The sequence below is a fragment of the Scyliorhinus torazame genome, chromosome 15 (genome assembly GCF_047496885.1).
Source record: "Scyliorhinus torazame isolate Kashiwa2021f chromosome 15, sScyTor2.1, whole genome shotgun sequence".
NCBI classification, from domain to species: Eukaryota; Metazoa; Chordata; class Chondrichthyes; order Carcharhiniformes; family Scyliorhinidae; genus Scyliorhinus; species Scyliorhinus torazame.
The window spans coordinates 213,071,308-213,091,338 of NC_092721.1; the positions used below are offsets into that span (position 1 = coordinate 213,071,308).

The 20,031-nt window shown below is 56.2% G+C and overlaps 1 protein-coding gene across 1 annotated transcript in view; it reads right to left on the minus strand.

The window, feature by feature from the left end:
- The window catches only part of LOC140392182 (uncharacterized), a gene marked incomplete at its 5' end in the record, with an annotated part of 146,849 nt that overhangs the window by 71,794 nt on the left and 55,024 nt on the right, over positions 1–20,031 (minus strand). Inside the window, 2 exon segments of the mRNA XM_072477564.1 lie at positions 3–73; positions 15,588–15,688. Of these exon segments, the coding sequence (XP_072333665.1) occupies positions 3–73; positions 15,588–15,688 (172 nt within the window).

A 20,031-nucleotide genomic window follows, 5' to 3' on the forward strand; every position in this document is an offset into this window, starting at 1 on the left:
ACTGTGTTCATATAGTTCCCAGCTTTCAGGACCAGCTGGATTACTGTGTGAAGCTCATCGCAGACCATCAGCTCTGAAAAACAGAGAGACTGTCTGTCAGTCTGTGAAGGAGACTGATGTGGAACAGAGGCAGGCCATTCAGCCCTTGCTGCACCAATCTCATCCTAGCCTCCTCAGCATCCCCAGTCGATTTCGGCGGGAGAACAGCTGGTTTGTCAATTTCAGCGGGGGCAGTGTGGAAGTGATTGCTGGGAGGTAAGTCTGTGCTTTAAAAACACTTACCTGGTCCCGTTTTCGGTCCCTCTTTTCTGTTTTTTAAAATATTTTAGTATTTAAGGCGGGAACAGGAAGTCGACCCGCGGACGTCTGGGAAGACCCTCACCAATAAATTCTGGTGGAGAGGAAACCCGAGACACTACACGTGTAGTGTCTCCCACCCGCCCTCCTCCTCTAACCTAATAATAAAACCCATTGGTGTGAGGTAAGTACCATATTTTATTATTAACACTCAGAAGGTAAGTAAGTGGTTTTTACTCATTTTTACTTTTGTACCTTTTTCAAATTGTGTGTGTCGGGGGGAAACTGAAGTGACATCACAGAAAAGCTGTGACCCGAGTGGCTGGTTGGGAATCTACACTAAATTAAAAAAATTAAGCATTGGTAACTAATTAAACATAATTACTTAATTATAATTTAGAGGGATATCTAAGCCAGAGATCGGAGAGTACTATATTTAGCTTTCGCATTTATAGTAGAAATCTAGTGCTAGGAAACAGATAGTTAACAGTAACTTTGAAATTTAAAAAAAAATTCAAAAATTTTTTTTTTAATTTTAATTTTAATTAATTGACGCAATGTCAGTTAGAGGGGTGCTGTGCTCTGACTGTGAGATGTGGCAGGTCCGGGAGGCTTCCAGCGTCCCGGATGGCTTCATCTGCAGAAAGTGCACCCAACTGGAGCTCCTCACAGACCGCATGGTTCGGTTGGAGCGGCAATTGGATGCACTTAGGAGCATGCAGGTGGCGGAAAGCGTCATAGATCGCAGTTATGTAGATGTGGTCACACCCAAGGTGCAGGCAGAGAAATGGGTGACCACCAGAAAGGGCAGGCAGTCAGTGCAGGAATCCCCTGTGGTTGTCCCCCTCTCGAACAGATATACCCCTTTGGATACTGTCGGGGGGGATAGCCTATCAGGGGAAAACAGCAGCAGCCAGAGCAGTGGCACCACGGCTGGCTCTGATGTTCAGAGGGGAGGGTCAAAGCGCAGAAGAGTAATAGTAATAGGGGACTCTATAGTCAGGGGCGAATGCGATAGGCGCTTCTGTGGACGTGAAAGAGACTCCAGGATGGTATGTTGCCTCCCTGGTGCCAGGGTCCAGGATGTCTCCGAACGGGTAGAGGGCATCCTGAAGGGGGAGGGCAAACAGGCAGAGGTCGTTGTACATATTGGTACTAACGACATAGGCAGGAAGGGGCATGAGGTCCTGCAGCAGGAGTTCAGGGAGCTAGGCAGAAAGTTAAAAGACAGGACCTCGAGGGTTGTAATCTCGGGATTACTCCCTGTGCCACGTGCCAGTGAGGCTAGAAATAGGAAGATAAAGCAGCTAAACACGTGGCTAAACAGCTGGTGTAGGAGGGAGGGTTTCCATTATCTGGACTACTCGGAGCTCTTCCGGGGCAGGTATGACCTGTATAAGAAGGACGGGTTGCATCTAAACTGGACAGGCATAAATATCCTGGCCGCGAGGTTTGCTAGTGTCACACGGGAGGGTTTAAACTAGTATGGCAGGGGGGTGGGCACGGGGGCAATAGGTCAGAAGGTGAGAGCATTGAGGGAGAACTAGGGAATAGGGACAGTGTGGCTCTGAGGCAGAGCAGACAGGGAGAAGTTGCTGAACACAGCGGGTCTGGTGGCCTGAAGTGCGTATGTTTTAATGCAAGAAGTATTACGGGTAAGGCAGATGAACTTAGAGCTTGGATTAGTACTTGGAACTATGATATTGTTGCCATTACAGAGACCTGGTTGAGGGAAGGGCAGGATTGGCAGCTAAACGTTCCAGGATTTAGATGTTTCAGGCGGGATAGAGGGGGATGTAAAAGGGGAGGCGGAGTTGCGCTACTGGTTCGGGAGAATATCACAGCTGTACTGCGAGAGGATACCTCAGAGGGCAGTGAGGCTATATGGGTGGAGATCAGGAATAAGAAGGGTGCAGTCACAATGTTGGGGGTTTACTACAGGCCTCCCAACAGCCAGCGGGAGATAGAGGAGCAGATAGGTAGACAGATTTTGGAAAAGAGTAAAAACAACAGGGTTGTGGTGATGGGAGACTTCAACTTCCCCAATATTGACTGGGACTCACTTAGTGCCAGGGGCTTAGACGGGGCGGAGTTTGTAAGGAGCATCCAGGAGGACTTCTTAAAACAATATGTAGACAGTCCAACTAGGGAAGGGGCGGTACTGGACCTGGTATTGGGGAATGAGCCCGGCCAGGTGGTAGATGTTTCAGTAGGGGAGCATTTCGATAACAGTGACCACAATTCAGTAAGTTTTAAAGTACTGGTGGACAAGGATAAGAGTGGTACTAGGATGAATGTGCTAAATTGGGAGAAGGCTAATTATAACAATATTACGCGGGAACTGAAGAACATAGATTGGGGGCGGATGTTTGAGGGCAAATCAACATCTGACATGTGGGAGGCTTTCAAGTGGCAGTTGAAAGGAATTCAGGACCGGCATGTTCCTGTGAGGAAGAAGGATAAATACGGCAATTTTCGGGAACCTTGGATGACGAGAGATATTGTAGGCCTCGTCAAAAAGAAAAAGGAGGCATTTATCAGGGCTAAAAGGCTGGGAACAGACGAAGCCTGCGTGGAATATAAGGAAAGTAGGAAGGAACTTAAGCAAGGAGTCAGGAGGGCTAGAAGGGGTCACGAAAAGTCATTGGCAAATAGGGTTAAGGAAAATCCCAAGGCTTTTTACACGTACATAAAAAGCAAGAGGGTAGCCAGGGAAAGGGTTGGCCCACTGAAGGATCGGCAAGGGAATCTATGTGTGGAGCCAGAGGAAATGGGCGAGGTACTAAATGAATACTTTGCATCAGTATTCACCAAAGAGAAGGAATTGGTAGATGTTGAGTCTGAAGAAGGGTGTGTAGGTAGCCTCGGTCACATTGAGATCCAAAAAGAAGAGGTGTTGGGTGTCTTAAAAAATATTAAGGTAGATAAGTCCCCAGGGCCTGATGGGATCTACCCCAGAATACTGAAGGAGGCTGGAGAGGAAATTGCTGAGGCCTTGACGGAAATCTTTGGATCCTCGCTGTCTTCGGGGGATGTCCCGGAGGACTGGAGAATAGCCAATGTTGTTCCTCCGTTTAAGAAGGGCAGCAAGGATAATCCCGGGAACTACAGGCCGGTGAGCCTTACTTCAGTGGTAGGGAAATTACTGGAGAGAATTCTTCGAGACAGGATCTACTCCCATTTGGAAGCAAATGGACGTATTAGTGAGAGGCAGCACGGTTTTGTGAAGGGGAGGTTGTGTTTCACTAACTTGATAGAGTTTTTCGAGGAGGTCACTAAGATGATTGATGCAGGTAGGGCAGTGGATATTGTCTATATGGACTTCAGTAAGGCCTTTGACAAGGTCACTCATGGTAGACTAGTACAGAAGGTGAGGTCACACGGGATCAGGGGTGAGCTGGCAAGGGGGATACAGAACTGGCTAGGCCATAGTAGGCAGAGAGTAGCAATGGAAGGATGCTTTTCTAATTGGAGAGCTGTGACCAGTGGTGTTCCACAGGGATCAGTGCTGGGGCCTTTGCTCTTTGTCGTATATATAAATGATTTGGAGGAAAATGTAACTGGTCTGATTAGTAAGCTTGCAGACGACACAAAGGTTGGTGGAATTGCGGATAGCGATGAGGACTGTCGGAGGAAACAGCAGGATTTAGATTGTTTGGAGACTTGGGCAGAGAGATGGCAGATAGAGTTTAATCCGGACAAATGTGAGGTAATGCATTTTGGAAGGTCTAATGCAGGTAGGGAATATACCGTGAATGGTAGAACCCTCAAGAGTATTGAAAGTCAAAGAGATCTAGGAGTACAGGTCCACAGGTCACTGAAAGGGGCAACACAGGTGGAGAAGGTAGTCAAGAAGGCATACGGCATGCTTGCCTTCATTGGCCGGGGCATTGAGTATAAGAATTGGCAAGTCATGTTGCAGCTGTATAGAACCTTAGTTAGGCCACACTTGGAGTATAGTGTTCAATTCTGGTCGCCACACTACCAGAAGGATGTGGAGGCTTTAGAGAGGGTGCAGAAGAGATTTACCAGAATGTTGCCTGGTATGGAGGGCATTAGCTATGAGGAGCGGTTGAATAAACTCGGTTTGTTCTCACTGGAACGAAGGAGGTTGAGGGGAGACCTGATAGAGGTATACAAAATTATGAGGGGCATAGACAGAGTGGATAGTCAGAGGCTTTTCCCCATGGTAGAGGGGTCAATTACTAGGGGGCATAGGTTTAAGGTGAGAGGGGCAAGGTTTAGAGTAGATGTACGAGGCAAGTTTTTTACGCAGAGGGTAGTGGGTGCCTGGAACTCGCTACCGGAGGAGGTGGTGGAAGCAGGGACGATAGTGACATTTAAGGGGCATCTTGACAAATACATGAATAGGATGGGAATAGAGGGATACGGACCCAGGAAGTGTAGAAGATTGTAGTTTAGTCGGGCAGCATGGTCGGCACGGGCTTGGAGGGCCGAAGGGCCTGTTCCTGTGCTGTACATTTCTTTGTTCTTTGTTCTTTGTTTTAGTGCCTCCACCACTGGCAGACGTGCCTCGAGCTGCCGGATCCTCAGACTCGCAATCCCCTCCCTGAAGCCCCCCGTTTCCCCAGTTCACCTTCCCTCTAAAAGATGCTCCTTAAACTTACCTTTTTGACTAAGATTTTCCTCATGTGACCTCATAACACGTGTCAATGTTCCATTTCATTGACGCTGCTATTTCATTGCAAATTCATGTTGAGATGCTGGCTCGTGTCAAAGAACAAAGAACAAAGAAATGTACAGCACAGGAACAGGCCCTTCGGCCCTCCAAGCCCGTACCGACCATGCTGCCCGACTAAACTACAATCTTCTACACTTCCTGGGTCCGTATCCTTCTATTCCCATCCTATTCATGTATTTGTCAAGATGCCCCTTAAATGTCACTATCGTCCCTGCTTCCACCACCTCCTCCGGTAGCGAGTTCCAGGCACCCACTACCCTCTGTGTAAAAAACTTGCCTCGTACATCTCCTCTTTACCTTGCCCCTCGCACCTTAAACATATGCCCCCGAATCTGAATACCTCCTGATCCCAAATACCCCGAATCCCAAATACCCCAAATCCCAAATACCCCGAATCCCAAATACCCCCTACCCCAAATAGACCCTAACCCCAAATACCTCCTCCCCCAAATACCCCAAATTCCAAATATCCCCTACCCCAAATAGACCCTAATCCCAAATACCCCCTACCCCAAATACCCCCGAATCCCAAATACCCCTTACCCCAAATAGACCCTAACCCCAAATACCCCGAATTCCAAATACCTCCTACCCCAAATAGACCCTAATCCCAAATACCCCAAATTCCAAATACCCCCTACCTCAAATACCCCCTACCCCAAATAGACCCTCATCCCACATACCCCTACCCCAAATAGACCCTAATCCCAAATACCCCCTACCTCAAATAGACCCTAATCCCAAATACCCCCTACCCCAAATAGGCCCTAACCCCAAATACCCCCTATCCCAAATACCCCGAATTCCAAAAAAACCCTACCCCAAATAGACCCTAATCCCAAATACCCCCTACCCCAAATACCCCCGAATCCCAAATACCCCCGAATCCCAAATACCCCCGAATCCCAAATACCCCTTACCCCAAATAGACCCTAACCCCAAATACCTCCTACCCCAAATACCCCGAATTCCAAATACCTCCTACCCCAAATAGACCCTAATCCCAAATACCCCCTACCCCAAATACCCCCGAATCCCAAATACCCCGAATTCCAAATACCTCCTACCCCAAATAGACGCTAATCCCAAATACCCCGAATTCCAAATACCTCCTACCCCAAATAGACCCTAATCCCAAATACCCCGAATTCCAAATACCCCCTACCCCAAATACCCCCTACTCCAAATAGACCCTAATCCCACATACCCCTACCCCAAATAGACCCTAATCCCAAATACCCCCTACCTCAAATAGACCCTAATCCCAAATACCCCCTACCCCAAATAGGCCCTAACCCCAAATACCCCCTATCCCAAATACCACGAATTCCAAATACCCCCTACCCCAAATAGACCCTAATCCCAAATACCCCCTGCCCCAAATAGACCCTAATCCCAAATACCCTCTACCCCAAATACCCCATAATCCCAAATAACCCCTGCCCCAAATTCCACCACCCCAAATACCCCTATCCCAAATGCCCCAAATTCCAAATACTCCCTACACCAAATAGACCATAACCCCAAATACCCCGTACCCAAATACCCCAAATTCCAAATACTCCCTACCCCAAATAGACCCTAATCCCCAAATACCCCGAATGCAAAATACCCCCTACCCCAAATACCCCCTAATCCCAAATAGACCCTACCCTAAATACTCCTAATCCCAAATACCCCCTACCCCAAATAGACCCTAATCCTGAAAACCCCAATCCCAAATACCCCAAATCCCAAATACGCCGAATCCCAAATACCCCGAATCCCAAATACCCCCTACCCCAAATTTCCCCTACCCCAAATAGACCCTAATCCTGAAAACCCCTAATCCCAAATACCCTGAATCCCAAATACCCACTACCACAAATAGACCCTAATCCCAAATACCCCCTACCCCAAATAGGCCCTAACCCCAAATACCCCCTACCCCAAATAGCCCCTAATCCTGAATACCCCCACCCCAAATAGCCCCAATCCTAAATAACCCCACCCCAAATAGACCCTAATCCTAAATACCTTGAAATCCTGAATACCCCCTAATCCCAAATATCCCTAATCCCAAATATCCCTCATCCCAAATATCCCTCATCCCAAATATCCCTCATCCCAAATACTCCCTACTTCATGTGTTGTTCTCTGCCTTGCTCTATCCAGATGGCTTTGATTTTCCATAGCACTACATAGAACAGTGGGGGAAAGGCAATTATGATGCGATGAGGCAGACTTAGGATGTATCGGATGGAGAGGAAAACTGCAGGGGATGGGCACAATGGAAATGTGGAGCTTGTTCAAGGAACAGCTACTGCGTGTCCTTGATAAGTATGTACCTGTCAGGCAGGGAGGAAGTGGTCTAGCAAGGGAACCGTGGTTTACTAAGGCAGTCGAAACACTTGTCAAGAGGAAGAAGGAGGCTTATGTAAAGATGAGACATGAAGGTTCAGTTAGGGTGCTCGAGAGTTACAAGTTAGCTAGGAAGGACCTAAAGAGAGAGCTAAGAAGAGCCAGGAGGGGACATGAGAAATCTTTGGCAGGTAGGATCAAGGATAACCCTAAAGCTTTCTATAGATATGTCAGGAATAAAAGAATGACTCGGGTAAGAGTAGTGCCAGTCAAGGACAGTCGTGGGAAGTTGTGCGTGGAGTCCGAGGAGATAGGAGAGGAGATAATTGAATATTTTTCGCCAGTATTCACACAGGGAAAAGACAATGCTGTTGAGGAGAATACTGAGATTCAGGCTACTAGACTAGAAGGGCTTGAGGTTCATAAGGAGGAGGTGTTAGCAATTCTGGAAAGTGTGAAAATAGATAAGTCACCTGGGCCGGATGGGATTTATCCTAGGATTCTCTGGGAAGCTAGGGAGGAGATTGCTGAGCCTTTGGCTTTGATCTTTAAGTCATCTTTGTCTACAGGAATAGTGCCAGAAGACTGGAGGATAGCAAATGTCGTCCCCTTGTTCAAGAAGGGGAGTAGAGACAACCCCGGTAACTATAGACCAGTGAGCCTTACTTCTGTTGTGAGCAAAATCTTGGAAAGGTTTATAAGAGATAGGATGTATAATCATCTGGAAAGGAATCATTTGATTAGAGATAGTCAACACGGTTTTGTGAAGGGTAGGTCGTGCCTCATAAACCTTATTGAGTTCTTTGAGAAGGTGAGCAAACAGGTGAATGAGGGTAAAGCAGTTGATGTGGTGTAAATGGATTTCAGTAAAGCGCTTGATAAAGTTCCCCACGGTAGGCTACTGCAGAAAATACGGAGGCATGGGATTCAGGGTGATTTAGCAATTTGGATCAGAAATTGGCTAGCTGGAAGAAGACAAAGAGTGGTGGTTGGTGGGAAATGTTCAGACTGGAGTCCAGTTACTAGTGGTGTACCACAAGATCTGTTTTGGGGCCACTGCTGTTTGACATTTTTATAAATGACCTGGAGGAGGGCGTAGAAGGATGGGTGAGTAAATTTGCAGATGACACTAAAGTCGGTGGAGTTGTGGACAGTGCGGAAGGATGTTCCAAGTTACAGAGGGACATAGATAAGCTGCAGCGCTGGGCTGAGAGGTGGCAAATGGAGTTTAATGCAGAAAAGTGTGAGGTGATTCATTTTGGAAGGAATAACAGGAAGACAGAGTACTGGGCTAATGGTAAGATTCTTGGCAGTGTGGTGAGCAGAGAGATCTCGGTGTCCATGTACATAGATCCCTGAAAGTTGCCACCCAGGTTGAGAGGGTTGTTAAGAAGGCGTACGGTGTGTTAGCTTTTATTGGTAGAGGGAATGAGTTTCGGAGCCACGAGGTCATCTTGCAAGTGTACAAAACTCTGGTGCGGCCGCATTTGGAGTATTGCAGCAATTCTGGTCACCGCATTATAGGATGGATGTGGAAGCATTGGAAAGGGTGCAGAGGTGATTTACCAGAATGTTGCCTGGTATGGAGGGAAGATCTTATGAGGAAAGGCTGAGGGACTTGACTGGCACTACTCTTACCCTAGTCATTCTTTTATTCCTGACATATCTATAGAAAGTTTTCGTTAGAGAGAAGAGGGTTAAGAGGTGACTTAATTGAGGCATACAAGATGATCAGAGGATTGGATAGGGTGGACAGTGAGAGCCTTTTTCCTCGGATGGTGATGTCTAGCACGAGGGGACATAGCTTTAAATTGAGGGGTGATAGATATAAGACAGATGTCAGAGGTAGGTTCTTTACTCAGAGTAGTAAGGATGTGGAATGCGCTGCCTGCAACAGTAGTGGACTCGCCAACACTAAGGGCATTCAAATGGTCATTGGATAGACATATGGATGATAAGGGAATAGTGTAGATGGGCTTTAGTGTGGTTTCACAGGTTAGCGCAACATCGAGGGCTGAAGGGCCTGTACTGCGCTGTAATGTTCTATGATCTATGTTCTATACATTGCAGAAGGAGGCCATTCAGCCCATCGAGTCTGCACCAACCCAATTAGGCCCTCACGTCCACCCTATCCCCATAACCCAATAACCCCTCCTAATCTTTTTGGTGTGGAGTTCCCGACGTTGGACTGGGCTGAGCACAGTAAGAAGTCCCTTCTCACCTTTTTGGACACTAAGGGCAATTTAGCGCAGCCAACCCACCCAGTCTGCACGTCTTTGGACTGTGGGAGGAAACCGGAGCACCCGGAGGAAACCCACGCACACACAGGGAGAACGTGCAGACTCCGCACAGACAGTGACACAGCGGGGAATCGAACCCGGGACCTTGGAGCTGTGAAGCCACAGTGCTAACCACTGTGCTGCCCAAATGTTGCATGTTAGTAGTGTTGATCAGAAAACAACGAGCTTTGTAAACCATCAATTTATTATGATGTGGACAGGCCGGCTTTGGACTGGGGTGAGCACAGTAAGAAGTCTTACAACACCAGGTTAAAGTCCAACAGGTTTGGAATCACTAGCTTTCGGAGCACTGCTCCTTCCTCAGGTGAGTCAATTATTAAACGCTACTCACTGGATTCGACACTTATCCCAAAGAAACAAGCAGTTGATTGATCACACATGAACTATACTCACTATACTCATCTACATCTAACTCACTAACAGATTAAACTGTTCTCTCGCCCTCTCATTATCTTCAGTCTTCCTAGCCGGCTCCCGCTCCTACCACCTACTCCAACCTTCTGTCCCACAAGGCTCAGCGTCATCCCTTATATACTTCGAGGATTAGCTCCCTCTAGTGGCTGTCTTTCTACAATTCATTAATCATAGAATTTACATAGAATTTACAGTGCAGAAGGAGGCCATTCGGCCCATCGAGTCCGCACCGGCTCTTGGAAAGAGCACCCTACCCAAGGTCAACACCTCCACCCTATCCCCATAACCCAGTAATCCCACCCAACACTAAGGGCAATTTTGGACACTAAGGGCAATTTATCATGGCCAATCCACCTAACTTGCACATCTTTGGACTGTGGGAGGAAACCGGAGCACCCGGAGGAAACCCACGCACACACGGGGAGGATGTGCAGACTCCGCACAGACAGTGACCCAAGCCGGAATCGAACCTGGGATCCTGGAGCTGTGAAGCAATTGTGCTAACCACCATGCTACCGTGCTGCACCATTACATTACCTTCATGTATGATAACCCTTACATTACCTTCATGTATGATAATACCACACCCCAAATACCCCCTAATCCTGAATACGCACTCCCCAAATACTCCTAATCGTGAAGAGAATGTGGAACTCTCAACCAGGCAACATCCTGGTAAATCTCTTCTGCACCCTCTCTAAAGCCTCCACATCCTTCTGGTAGTGTGGCGACCAGAATTGAACACTATACTCCAAGTGTGGCCTAACTAAGGTTCTATGCAATTGCAACATGACTTGCCAATTCTTATACTCAATGCCCCGGCCAATGAAGGCAAGCATGCCGTATGCCTTCTTGACTACCTTCTCCACCTGTGTTGCCCCTTTCAGTGACCTGTGGACCTGTACTCCTAGATCTCTCTGACTTTCAATACTCTTGAGGGTTCTACCATTCACTGTATATTCCCTACCTGCATTAGACCTTCCAAAATGCATTACCTCACATTTGTCCGGATTAAACTCCATCTGCCATCTCTTCGCCCAAGTCTCCAAACAATCTAAATCCTGCTGTATCCTCTGACAGTCCTCATCGTTATCCGCAATTCCACCAACCTTTGTGTCGTCTGCAAACTTACTAATCAGACCAGTTACATTTTCCTCCAAATCATTTATATATACTACAAAGAGCAAAGGTTCCAGCACTGATCCCTGCGGAACACCACTGGTCACAGCCCTCCAATTAGAAAAGCATCCTTCCATTGCTACTCTCTGCCTTCTATGGCCTAGCCAGTTCTGTATCCACCTTGACAGCTCACCCCTGATCCCGTGTGACTTCACCTAGCCAGAAATCGACAGCCGCTCGGCCCATCGGGGCCCGGAGAATTGCCGGGGGGGGGGAGCTGCTGGCTAAGGACCCCGACCGGAGTGGCGAGATCCCCGACCCTGCCTGAAAGCCGGTGCAGGAGAATACGGCAGCCGGCGTCGGAGCGGCAGGGCGGGATTCACACGCCCCCCGGGGATTCTCCGACCTGGCGGGGGGTCAGAAAATCCCGCCCGTTGGACTCGCTCCCACGGGGAGTGGGGAGAATGTGGGACTCGCTCCCACAGGGAGTGGGGAGAATGTGGGACTCGCTCCCACGGGGAGTGGGGAGAATGTGGGACTCACTCCCACGGGGAGTGGGGAGAATGTGGGACTCGCTCCCACGGGGAGTGGGGAGAATGTGGGACTCGCTCCCACGGGGAGTGGGGAGAATGTGGAACTCGCTCCCACAGGGAGTGGGGAGGATGTGGGACTCGCTCCCACGGGGAGTGGGGAGAGTGTGGGACTCGCTCCCACGGGGAGTGGGGAGAATGTGGGACTCGCTCCTACGGGGAGTGGGGGAGAATGTGGGCCTCGCTACCTCGGGGGGTGGGGAGAATGTGGGACTCGCTCCCACGGGGAGTGGGGAGAGTGTGGGACTCGCTCCTATGGGGAGTGGGGAGAATGTGGGACTCGCTCCCACGGGGAGTGGGAAGAATGTGGGACTCGCTCCCACAGGGAGTGGGGAGAGTGTGGGACTTGCTCCCTCGGGGAGTGGGGAGAACGTGGGACTCGCTCCCTCGGGGAGTGGGGAGAGTGTGGGACTCGCTCCCACAGGGAGTGGGGAGAATGTGGGACTCGCTCCCTCGGGGAGTGGGGAGAGTGTGGGACTCGCTCCCACGGGGAGTGGGGAGAATGTGGGACTCGCTCCCATAGGGAGTGGGGAGAATGTGGGACTCGCTCCCACAGGGAGTGGGGAGAATTTGGGACTCGCACCCACAGGGAGTGGGGAGAATGTGGGACTCGCTCCCACGGGGAGTGGGGAGAATGTGGGACTCGCTCCCACGGGGAGTGGGGAGGTGGGACTTGCTCCCACGGGGAGTGGGGAGGTGGGACTCGCTCCCACGGGGAGTGGGGGAGAATGTGGGATTCGCTCCCTCGGGGAGTGGGGAGAATGGGGAGTGGGGGAGAATGTGGGACTCGCTCCCACGGGGAGTGGGGAGAATGTGGGACTCGCTCCCACGGGGAGTGGGGAGAATGTGGGACTCGCTCCCACGGGGAGTGGGGAGGTGGGACTCGCTCCCACGGGGAGTGGGGAGGTGGGACTCGCTCCCACGGGGAGTGGGGGAGAATGTGGGACTCGCTCCCACGGGGAGTGGGGAGAATGTGGGACTCGCTCCCACGGGGAGTGGGGAGGTGGGACTCGCTCCCACGGGGAGTGGGGAGGTGGGACTCGCTCCCACGGGGAGTGGGGGAGAATGTGGGACTCGCTCCCACGGGGAGTGGGGAGAATGTGGGACTCGCTCCCACGGGGAGTGGGGAGAATGTGGGACTCGCTCCCACGGGGAGTGGGGAGAGTGTGGGATTCGCTCCCACGGGGAGTGGGGAGAGTGTGGGAGTCGCTCCCACGGGGAGTGGGGAGAGTGTGGGACTCGCTCCCATGGGGAGTGGGGAGAATGTGGGATTCGCTCCCTCGGGGAGTGGGGAGAATGTGGGACTCGCTCCCTCGGGGAGTGGGGAGAATGTGGGACTCGCTCCCACGGGGAGTGGGGAGAATGTGGGATTCGCTCCCTCGGGGAGTGGGGAGAATGTGGGACTCGCTCCCTCGGGGAGTGGGGAGAGTGTGGGACTCGCTCCCACGGGGAGTGGGGAGAATGTGGGATTCGCTACCTCGGGGAGTGGGGAGAGTGTGGGACGCGCTCCCACGGGGAGTGGGGAGAATGTGGGACTCGCTCCCACAGGGAGTGGGGAGAATGTGGGATTCGCTCCCACGGGGAGTGGGGAGAGTGTGGAATTCGCTCCCACAGGGAGTGGGGAGAATGTGGGATTCGCTCCCTCAGGGAGTGGGGAGAATGTGGGATTTGCTCCCTCGGGGAGTGGGGAGAATGTGTGACTCGCTCCCTCGGGGAGTGGGGAGAGTGTGGGACTCGCTCCCTCGGGGAGTGGGGAGAATGTGGGATTTGCTCCCTCGGGGAGTGGGGAGAATGTGTGACTCGCTCCCTCGGGGAGTGGGGAGAGTGTGGGACTCGCTCCCTCGGGGAGTGGGGAGAATGTGGGACTCGCTCCCTCGGGGAGTGGGGAGAATGTGGGACTTGCTCCCTCGGGGAGTGGGGAGAGTGTGGGACTCGCTCCCTCGGGGAGTGGGGAGAGTGTGGGACTCGCTCCCTCGGGGAGTGGGGAGAGTGTGGGACTCGCTCCCATGGGGAGTGGGGAGAATGTGGGATTCGCTCCCTCGGGGAGTGGGGAGAATGTGGGACTCGCTCCCTCGGGGAGTGGGGAGAATGTGGGACTCGCTCCCACAGGGAGTGGGGAGAATGTGGGACTCGCTCCCACGGGGAGTGGGGAGGTGGGACTCGCTCCCACGGGGAGTGGGGAGGTGGGACTCGCTCCCACGGGGAGTGGGGGAGAATGAGGGACTCGCTCCCACGGGGAGTGGGGAGAATGTGGGACTCGCTCCCACGAGGAGTGGGGAGAATGTGGGACTCGCTCCCAAGGGGAGTGGGGAGAATGTGGGATTCGCTCCCACGGGGAGTGGGGAGAGTGTGGGATTCGCTCCCATGGGGAGTGGGGAGAGTGTGGGACTCGCTCCCATGGGGAGTGGGGAGAATGTGGGATTCGCTCCCTCGGGGAGTGGGGAGAATGTGGGACTCGCTCCCTCGGGGAGTGGGGAGAATGTGGGACTCGCTCCCACGGGGAGTGGGGAGAATGTGGGACTCGCTCCCTCGGGGAGTGGGGAGAATGTGGGACTCGCTCCCTCGGGGAGTGGAGAGAATGTGGGACTCGCTCCCTCGGAGAGTGGGGTGAGTGTGGGACTCGCTCCCTCGGGGAGTGGGGAGAGTGTGGGACTCGCTCCCTCGGGGAGTGGGGAGAGTGTGGGATTCGCTCCCACGGGGAGTGGGGAGAATGTGGGACTCGCTCCCATGGGGAGTGGGGAGAGTGTGGGACTCGCTCCCTCGGGGAGTGGGGAGAGTGTGGGACTCGCTCCCACGGGGAGTGGGGAGAATGTGGGATTCGCTCCCTCGGGGAGTGGGGAGAGTGTGGGATTTGCTCCCTCGGGGAGTGGGGAGAATGTGGGACTCGCTCCCACGGGGAGTGGGGAGAATGTGGGACTCGCTCCCACGGGAAGTGGGGAGAATGTGGAACTCGCTCCCACAGGGAGTGGGGAGAATGTGGAACTCGCTCCCACGGGGAGTGGGGAGAATGTGGGATTTGCTCCCTCGGGGAGTGGGGAGAGTGTGGGGACTCGCTCCCACGGGGAGTGGGGAGAATGTGGGACTCGCTCCCACGGGGAGTGGGGAGAATGTGGGACTCGCTCCCTCGGGGAGTGGGGAGAGTGTGGGACTCGCTCCCACGGGGAGTGGGGAGAATGTGGGACTCGCTCCCTCGGGGAGTGGGGAGAGTGTGGGACTCGCTCCCACGGGGAGTGGGGAGAGTGTGGGACTCGCTCCCTCGGGGAGTGGGGAGAATGTGGGACTCGCTCCCTCGGGGAGTGGGGAGAGTGTGGGACTCGCTCCCACGGGGAGTGGGGAGAGTGTGGGACTCGCTCCCTCGGGGTGTGGGGAGAATGTGGGACTCGCTCCCACGGGGAGTGGGGAGAGTGTGGGACTCGCTCCCTCGGGGAGTGGGGAGAGTGTGGGACTCGCTCCCTCGGGGAGTGGGGAGAGTGTGGGACTCGCTCCCACGGGGAGTGGGGAGAGTGTGGGACTCGCTCCCTCGGGGTGTGGGGAGAATGTGGGACTCGCTCCCACGGGGAGTGGGGAGAGTGTGGGACTCGCTCCCACGGGGAGTGGGGAGGTGGGACTCTGCTCCCTCGGGGAGTGGGGGAGGTGGATTGTATGGAGCATTGAAGGGGGAAGCTGTATAAACACATACGGGGGGGAGGAATAAACGGAGATGGAGATGGGGGGGGGGAGACGGTGTTGGGAGGAGGTGCGGGTGCAGCTGAAATGCCGGCACAGGGCTGCTGGGCCCAATGGCCTGTTTCTGCGATGGGCCCTGAATAGATTGGGAACACTCACCGCGAGCAGCCTCGGTCATGGTCTGAATCCCAAGGCTCAGAGCTTCAATCAGCGGACCAAACTCTTCCCTCAGGATCATGCTCTCCACACGTTCCGTGTAACTGGGGGGAAAGGTTAAAGTTCACACAAGATCAAACACAGTGCAGGGTTGACAGGGTCAGCAGTCCACAGTCAAAGGGTTGTTCAATCTGAGGTCAAATGGCATGGGTCCAAAGGGTCACAGCACCGAATCTGGGTAACAGTCTGTGGAGTTTAGGAGAATGAGGTCTGATCTATCTCCTTGAAATAGGGGCTGTTTAGCACAGGGCTAAATCGCTGGCTTTGAAAGCAGACCAAGGCAGGCCAGCAGCACGGTTCGATTCCCGGGGAATCAGGGAATTGTGGGATATGGGGAGTGGGCGGGGAAAATGGAGTGAAACCCAAGATCACCCACAATGCTACTGACTGCAAGGAGCAGGCTCGATGGGCCGAATGGTCTACTCCTGCTCATGTCTCTGGAGTTCTTCTGTTCAAAGGGACTGAGGTGAAGGGTCAAAATGCACAATGTCCGTACCCTGGGTGAGGGAGTGGAGGCCTGGTCGGTGATTCCGGCCCGAGGGCTGACAGACAGACAGAGGGACACCAGCGTCAAGGCAGAGCCCAAGGAGAGAGGGGCAAAGAACCCGTTAGAAGCCCAGGGAAGGGGAGGGCCTCAGGAAGTTGGGGAGGGCCACGAGGAGGGTCTCGGGGATCGGGGAGGGTCTCGGGGAGGGAGGGAATGTCGCGGGGAGGGAGGAGGGTCTCGGGGAGGGGGGAGGGTCTCGGGGAGGGGGGAGTGTCGCGGGGAGGGAGGAGGGTCTCAAGGAGGAGGAGGGTCTCGGGGAGGGGGGAGTGTCGCGGGGAGGGGGAGGGTCTCGAGGAGGGTCTCGGGGAGGGGGAGGGGGAGGGTCTCGGGGAGGGGGAGGGTCTCGGGGAGGAGGAGGGTCTCGGGGAGGGGGAGGGTCTCGGGGAGGGGGAGGGTCTCGGGAGGGGGAGTGTCGTGGGAGGGAGGAGGGTCTCGGGGAGGGGGGAGTGTCACGGGGAGGGAGGAGGGTCTCAAGGAGGGGGATAGTCTCGTGGAGGGGAGGGTCTCGGGGAGGGGGAGGGGGAGGGTCTCGGGGAGGGGGAGGAGGGTCTCGGGAGGGGGAGGGTCTCGGGAGGGGGGAGAGTCGTGGGGAGGGAGGAGGGTCTCGGGGAGGGAGGAGGGTCTTGGGAAGGGGAGGGATGAGGGTCTCGGGGAGGGAGGAGGGTCTCGGGGAGGGGGAGGGTCTCGGGGAGGGAGGGGCTCTCAGGGAGGGGGGAGTGTCGCAGGGAGGGAGGAGGGTCTCGGGGAGGGGGGGGGGCAGTGTCACGGGGAGGGAGGAGGGTCTCGGGAGGGGGGAGTGTCGCGGGGAGGGAGGAGGGTCTTGGGAAGGGGGAGGGATGAGGGTCTCGGGGAGGGGGGAGTGTCGCGGGGAGGGAGGAGGGAGGGGGGAGTGTCTCGGGGAGGGAGGAGGTCTCGGGGAGGGGGAGGCTCTCGGGGAAAGGGGAGTGGCGCAGGGAGGGAGGAGGGTCTCGAGGAGGGTCTCGGGCAAGGGGGTGGGTCTCGGGGAGGGGGGAGGGTCTCGGGGAGGGGGGAGTGTCACGGGGAGGGAGGAGGGTCTCAAGGAGGGGGATAGTCTCGTGGAGGGGGAGGGTCTCGGGGAGGGGGAGGGGGAGGGGGAGGGTCTCGGGGAGGGGGGAGGAGGGTCTCGGGGAGGGGGAGGGTCTCGGGGAGGGAGGAGGGTCTTGGAAGGGGAGGGATGAGGGTCTCGGGGAGGGAGGAGGGTCTCGGGGAGGGGGAGGGTCTCGGGGCAGGGAGGAGGCTCTCAGGGAGGGGGGAGTGTCGCAGGGAGGGAGGAGGGTCTCGGGAGGGGGAGTGTCGCAGGGAGGGAGGAGGTCTTGGGAAGGGGAGGGATGAGGGTCTCGGGGAGGGGGGAGTGTCGCGGGGAGGGAGGAGGGAGGGGGGAGTGTCTCGGGGAGGGAGGAGGGTCTCGGGGAGGGGGAGGCTCTCAGGGGGGGACAGAGTGTCTCGGGGCGTTGTGGGAGGGTCTCAGGAAGTTGGGGAGGGTCTCGGGGAGAGTCTCGGGGAACGGGGAGGGTCTCGGGGAGAGTCTCGGGGATCGGGGAGGGTCCCAGGGAGGGGGAGGATCTCGGGACGGGGGAGGATCTCGGGGACGGGAAGGGACTTGGGTAGGATCTCGGGAGGGGGAGGGTCTCGGGGACGGAGGAGGGTCTCGGGAGGATCTCGGGGACGGGGAGGGTCTCGAGGTGAGTGGGAGGGTCTCTTGGAGGGGAGGGTCTCGGGGACGGGGGACGGTCTTGGGTATGGGGAGGGTCTCTTGGAGGGGAGGGTCTCGGGATGGGGGAGGGTCTCGGGATGGGGGAGGGTCTTGGGGAGGGGGAGGGTCTCGGGGGAGGTTCTCGGGGATGGGGAGGGTCTCGGGGATGGGGATGGTCTCGGGGGCGGGTCTCGGGGAGTGGGGAGGGTCTCGGGGATGGGGAGGATTTCGTGGGGAGGGTCTCGGGCGGAGGGTCTCGGGCGGAGGGTCTCAGGGAGGGGGTATGGTCTCTGGGGGAGGTTCCCGGGGAGAGGGAGGATCTCGGGGGGAGGGTCTCGGGGGGAGGGTCCTGGAGAGGGGGGAGGGTCTTGGGTGGAGGGTCTCGGAACAGGATCTCCGGGAGGGTCTCGGGGTGGGTCTCGGGGAGGGGAGGGTCTCGGGGAGAGGGTCTCGGGGAGGGTCTCGGGGGAGGGTCCCGGGGAGAGTGGAGGGTCTCAGGGGTAGGGTCTTGGGGAGGGTCTCGGGGGGAGGGTCTCGGGGAAGGTCTCGGGGGGAGGGTCTCATGGGAGTGTCTCGGGGAGGGGGGAGGGTCTCGGGGGAGGGTCTTGGGGGAGGGTCTCGGGGAGGGTCTCGGGGGAAGGTCTCGGGGGGAGGGTCCGGGGAGAGGGAGGATCTCGGGGGGGAGGGTCTCGGGAGGAGGGTCTCGGTGAGAGGGTCGGGGGCAGGGTCTCGGGGGGAGGGTCTCGGGGAGGGGGAGGTTCTCGGGGAGGAGGAGGGTCTCGGGGGGGAGTGTCTCGGAACAGGGTCTCAGGGGAGGGTCTCCGGGGAGGGTCTTGGGGAGAGGGTCTCGGGGAGAGGGTCTCAGGGAGAGGGTCCCAGGGGGAGGGTCTCGAGGGGAGGGTCACGGGGAGGGGGGGTCTCGGGGAGAGGGTCACGGGGGGAGGGTCTCGGGCTGAGAGTCTCGGGGGAGGGTCTCGGGGAAGGTCTCGGGGGGAGGGGTCTCATGGGGAGTGTCCCGGGGAGGGGGAGGGTCTCGGGGGAGGGTCTTGGGGAGGGTCTCGGGGGAGGGTCTCGGGGGAGGGTCTCGGCGGGAGGGTCTCGGGGAGAGGGAGGATCTCGGGGGGAGGGTCTCGGGAGGAGGGTCTCGGTGAGAGGGTCGGGGCAGGGTCTCGGGGGGAGGGTCTCGGGGAGGGAGAAGGGTCTCGGGGAGGGGGAGGGTCTCGGGGAGGGAGGAGGCTCTCAGGGAGGGGGGAGTGTCGCAGGGAGGGAGGAGGGTCTCGGTGAGGGTCTCGGGGAGGGGGAGGAGGGTCTCGGGAAGGGGGAGGGTCTCGGGACGGGGGAGTGTCGCGGGGAAGGAGGAGGGTCTTGGGAAGGGGAGGGATGAGGGGTCTCGGGGAGGAAGGAGGGTCTCGGGAGGGGGGAGTGTCGCGGGGAGGGAGGAGGGAGTGGGGAGTGTCTCGGGGAGGGAGGAGGGTCTCGGGGAGGGGGAGGCTCTCAGGGGGGAGAGAGTGTCTCGGGGAGTTGTGGGAGGGTCTCAGGAAGTTGGGGGAGGGTCTCGGGGAGAGTCTCGGGGAACGGGGAGGGTCTCGGGGAGAGTCTCGGGGATCGGGGAGGGTCCCAGGGAGGGGGAGGATCTCGGGACAGGGAAGGTCTCGGGGACGGAAGGGACTTGGGTAGGATCTTGGGAGGGGGAGGGTCTCGGGGACGGAGGAGGGTCTCGGGGAGGATCTCGGGGACGGGAGGGTCTCGAGGTGAGTGGGAGGGTCTCTTGGAGGGGAGGGTCTCGGGGACGGGGGACGGTCTTGGGTATGGGGAGGGTCTCTTGGAGGGGAGGGTCTCGGGGATGGGGGAGGGTCTCGGGGATGGGGGAGGGTCTTGGGGAGGGGAGGGTCTCGGGGGAGGTTCTCGGGATGGGGAGGGTCTCGGGGATGGGGATGGTCTCGGGGGGCGGTCTCGGGCGGAGGGTCTCGGGCGGAGGGTCTCGGGCGGAGGGTCTCAGGGAGGGGGTATGGTCTCTGGGGGAGGTTCCCGGGGAGAGGGAGGATCTCGGGGGGAGGGTCTCGGGGGGAGGTCCTGGAGAGGGGGGAGGGTCTTGGGGGAGGGTCTCGGAACAGGCTCTCCGGGGA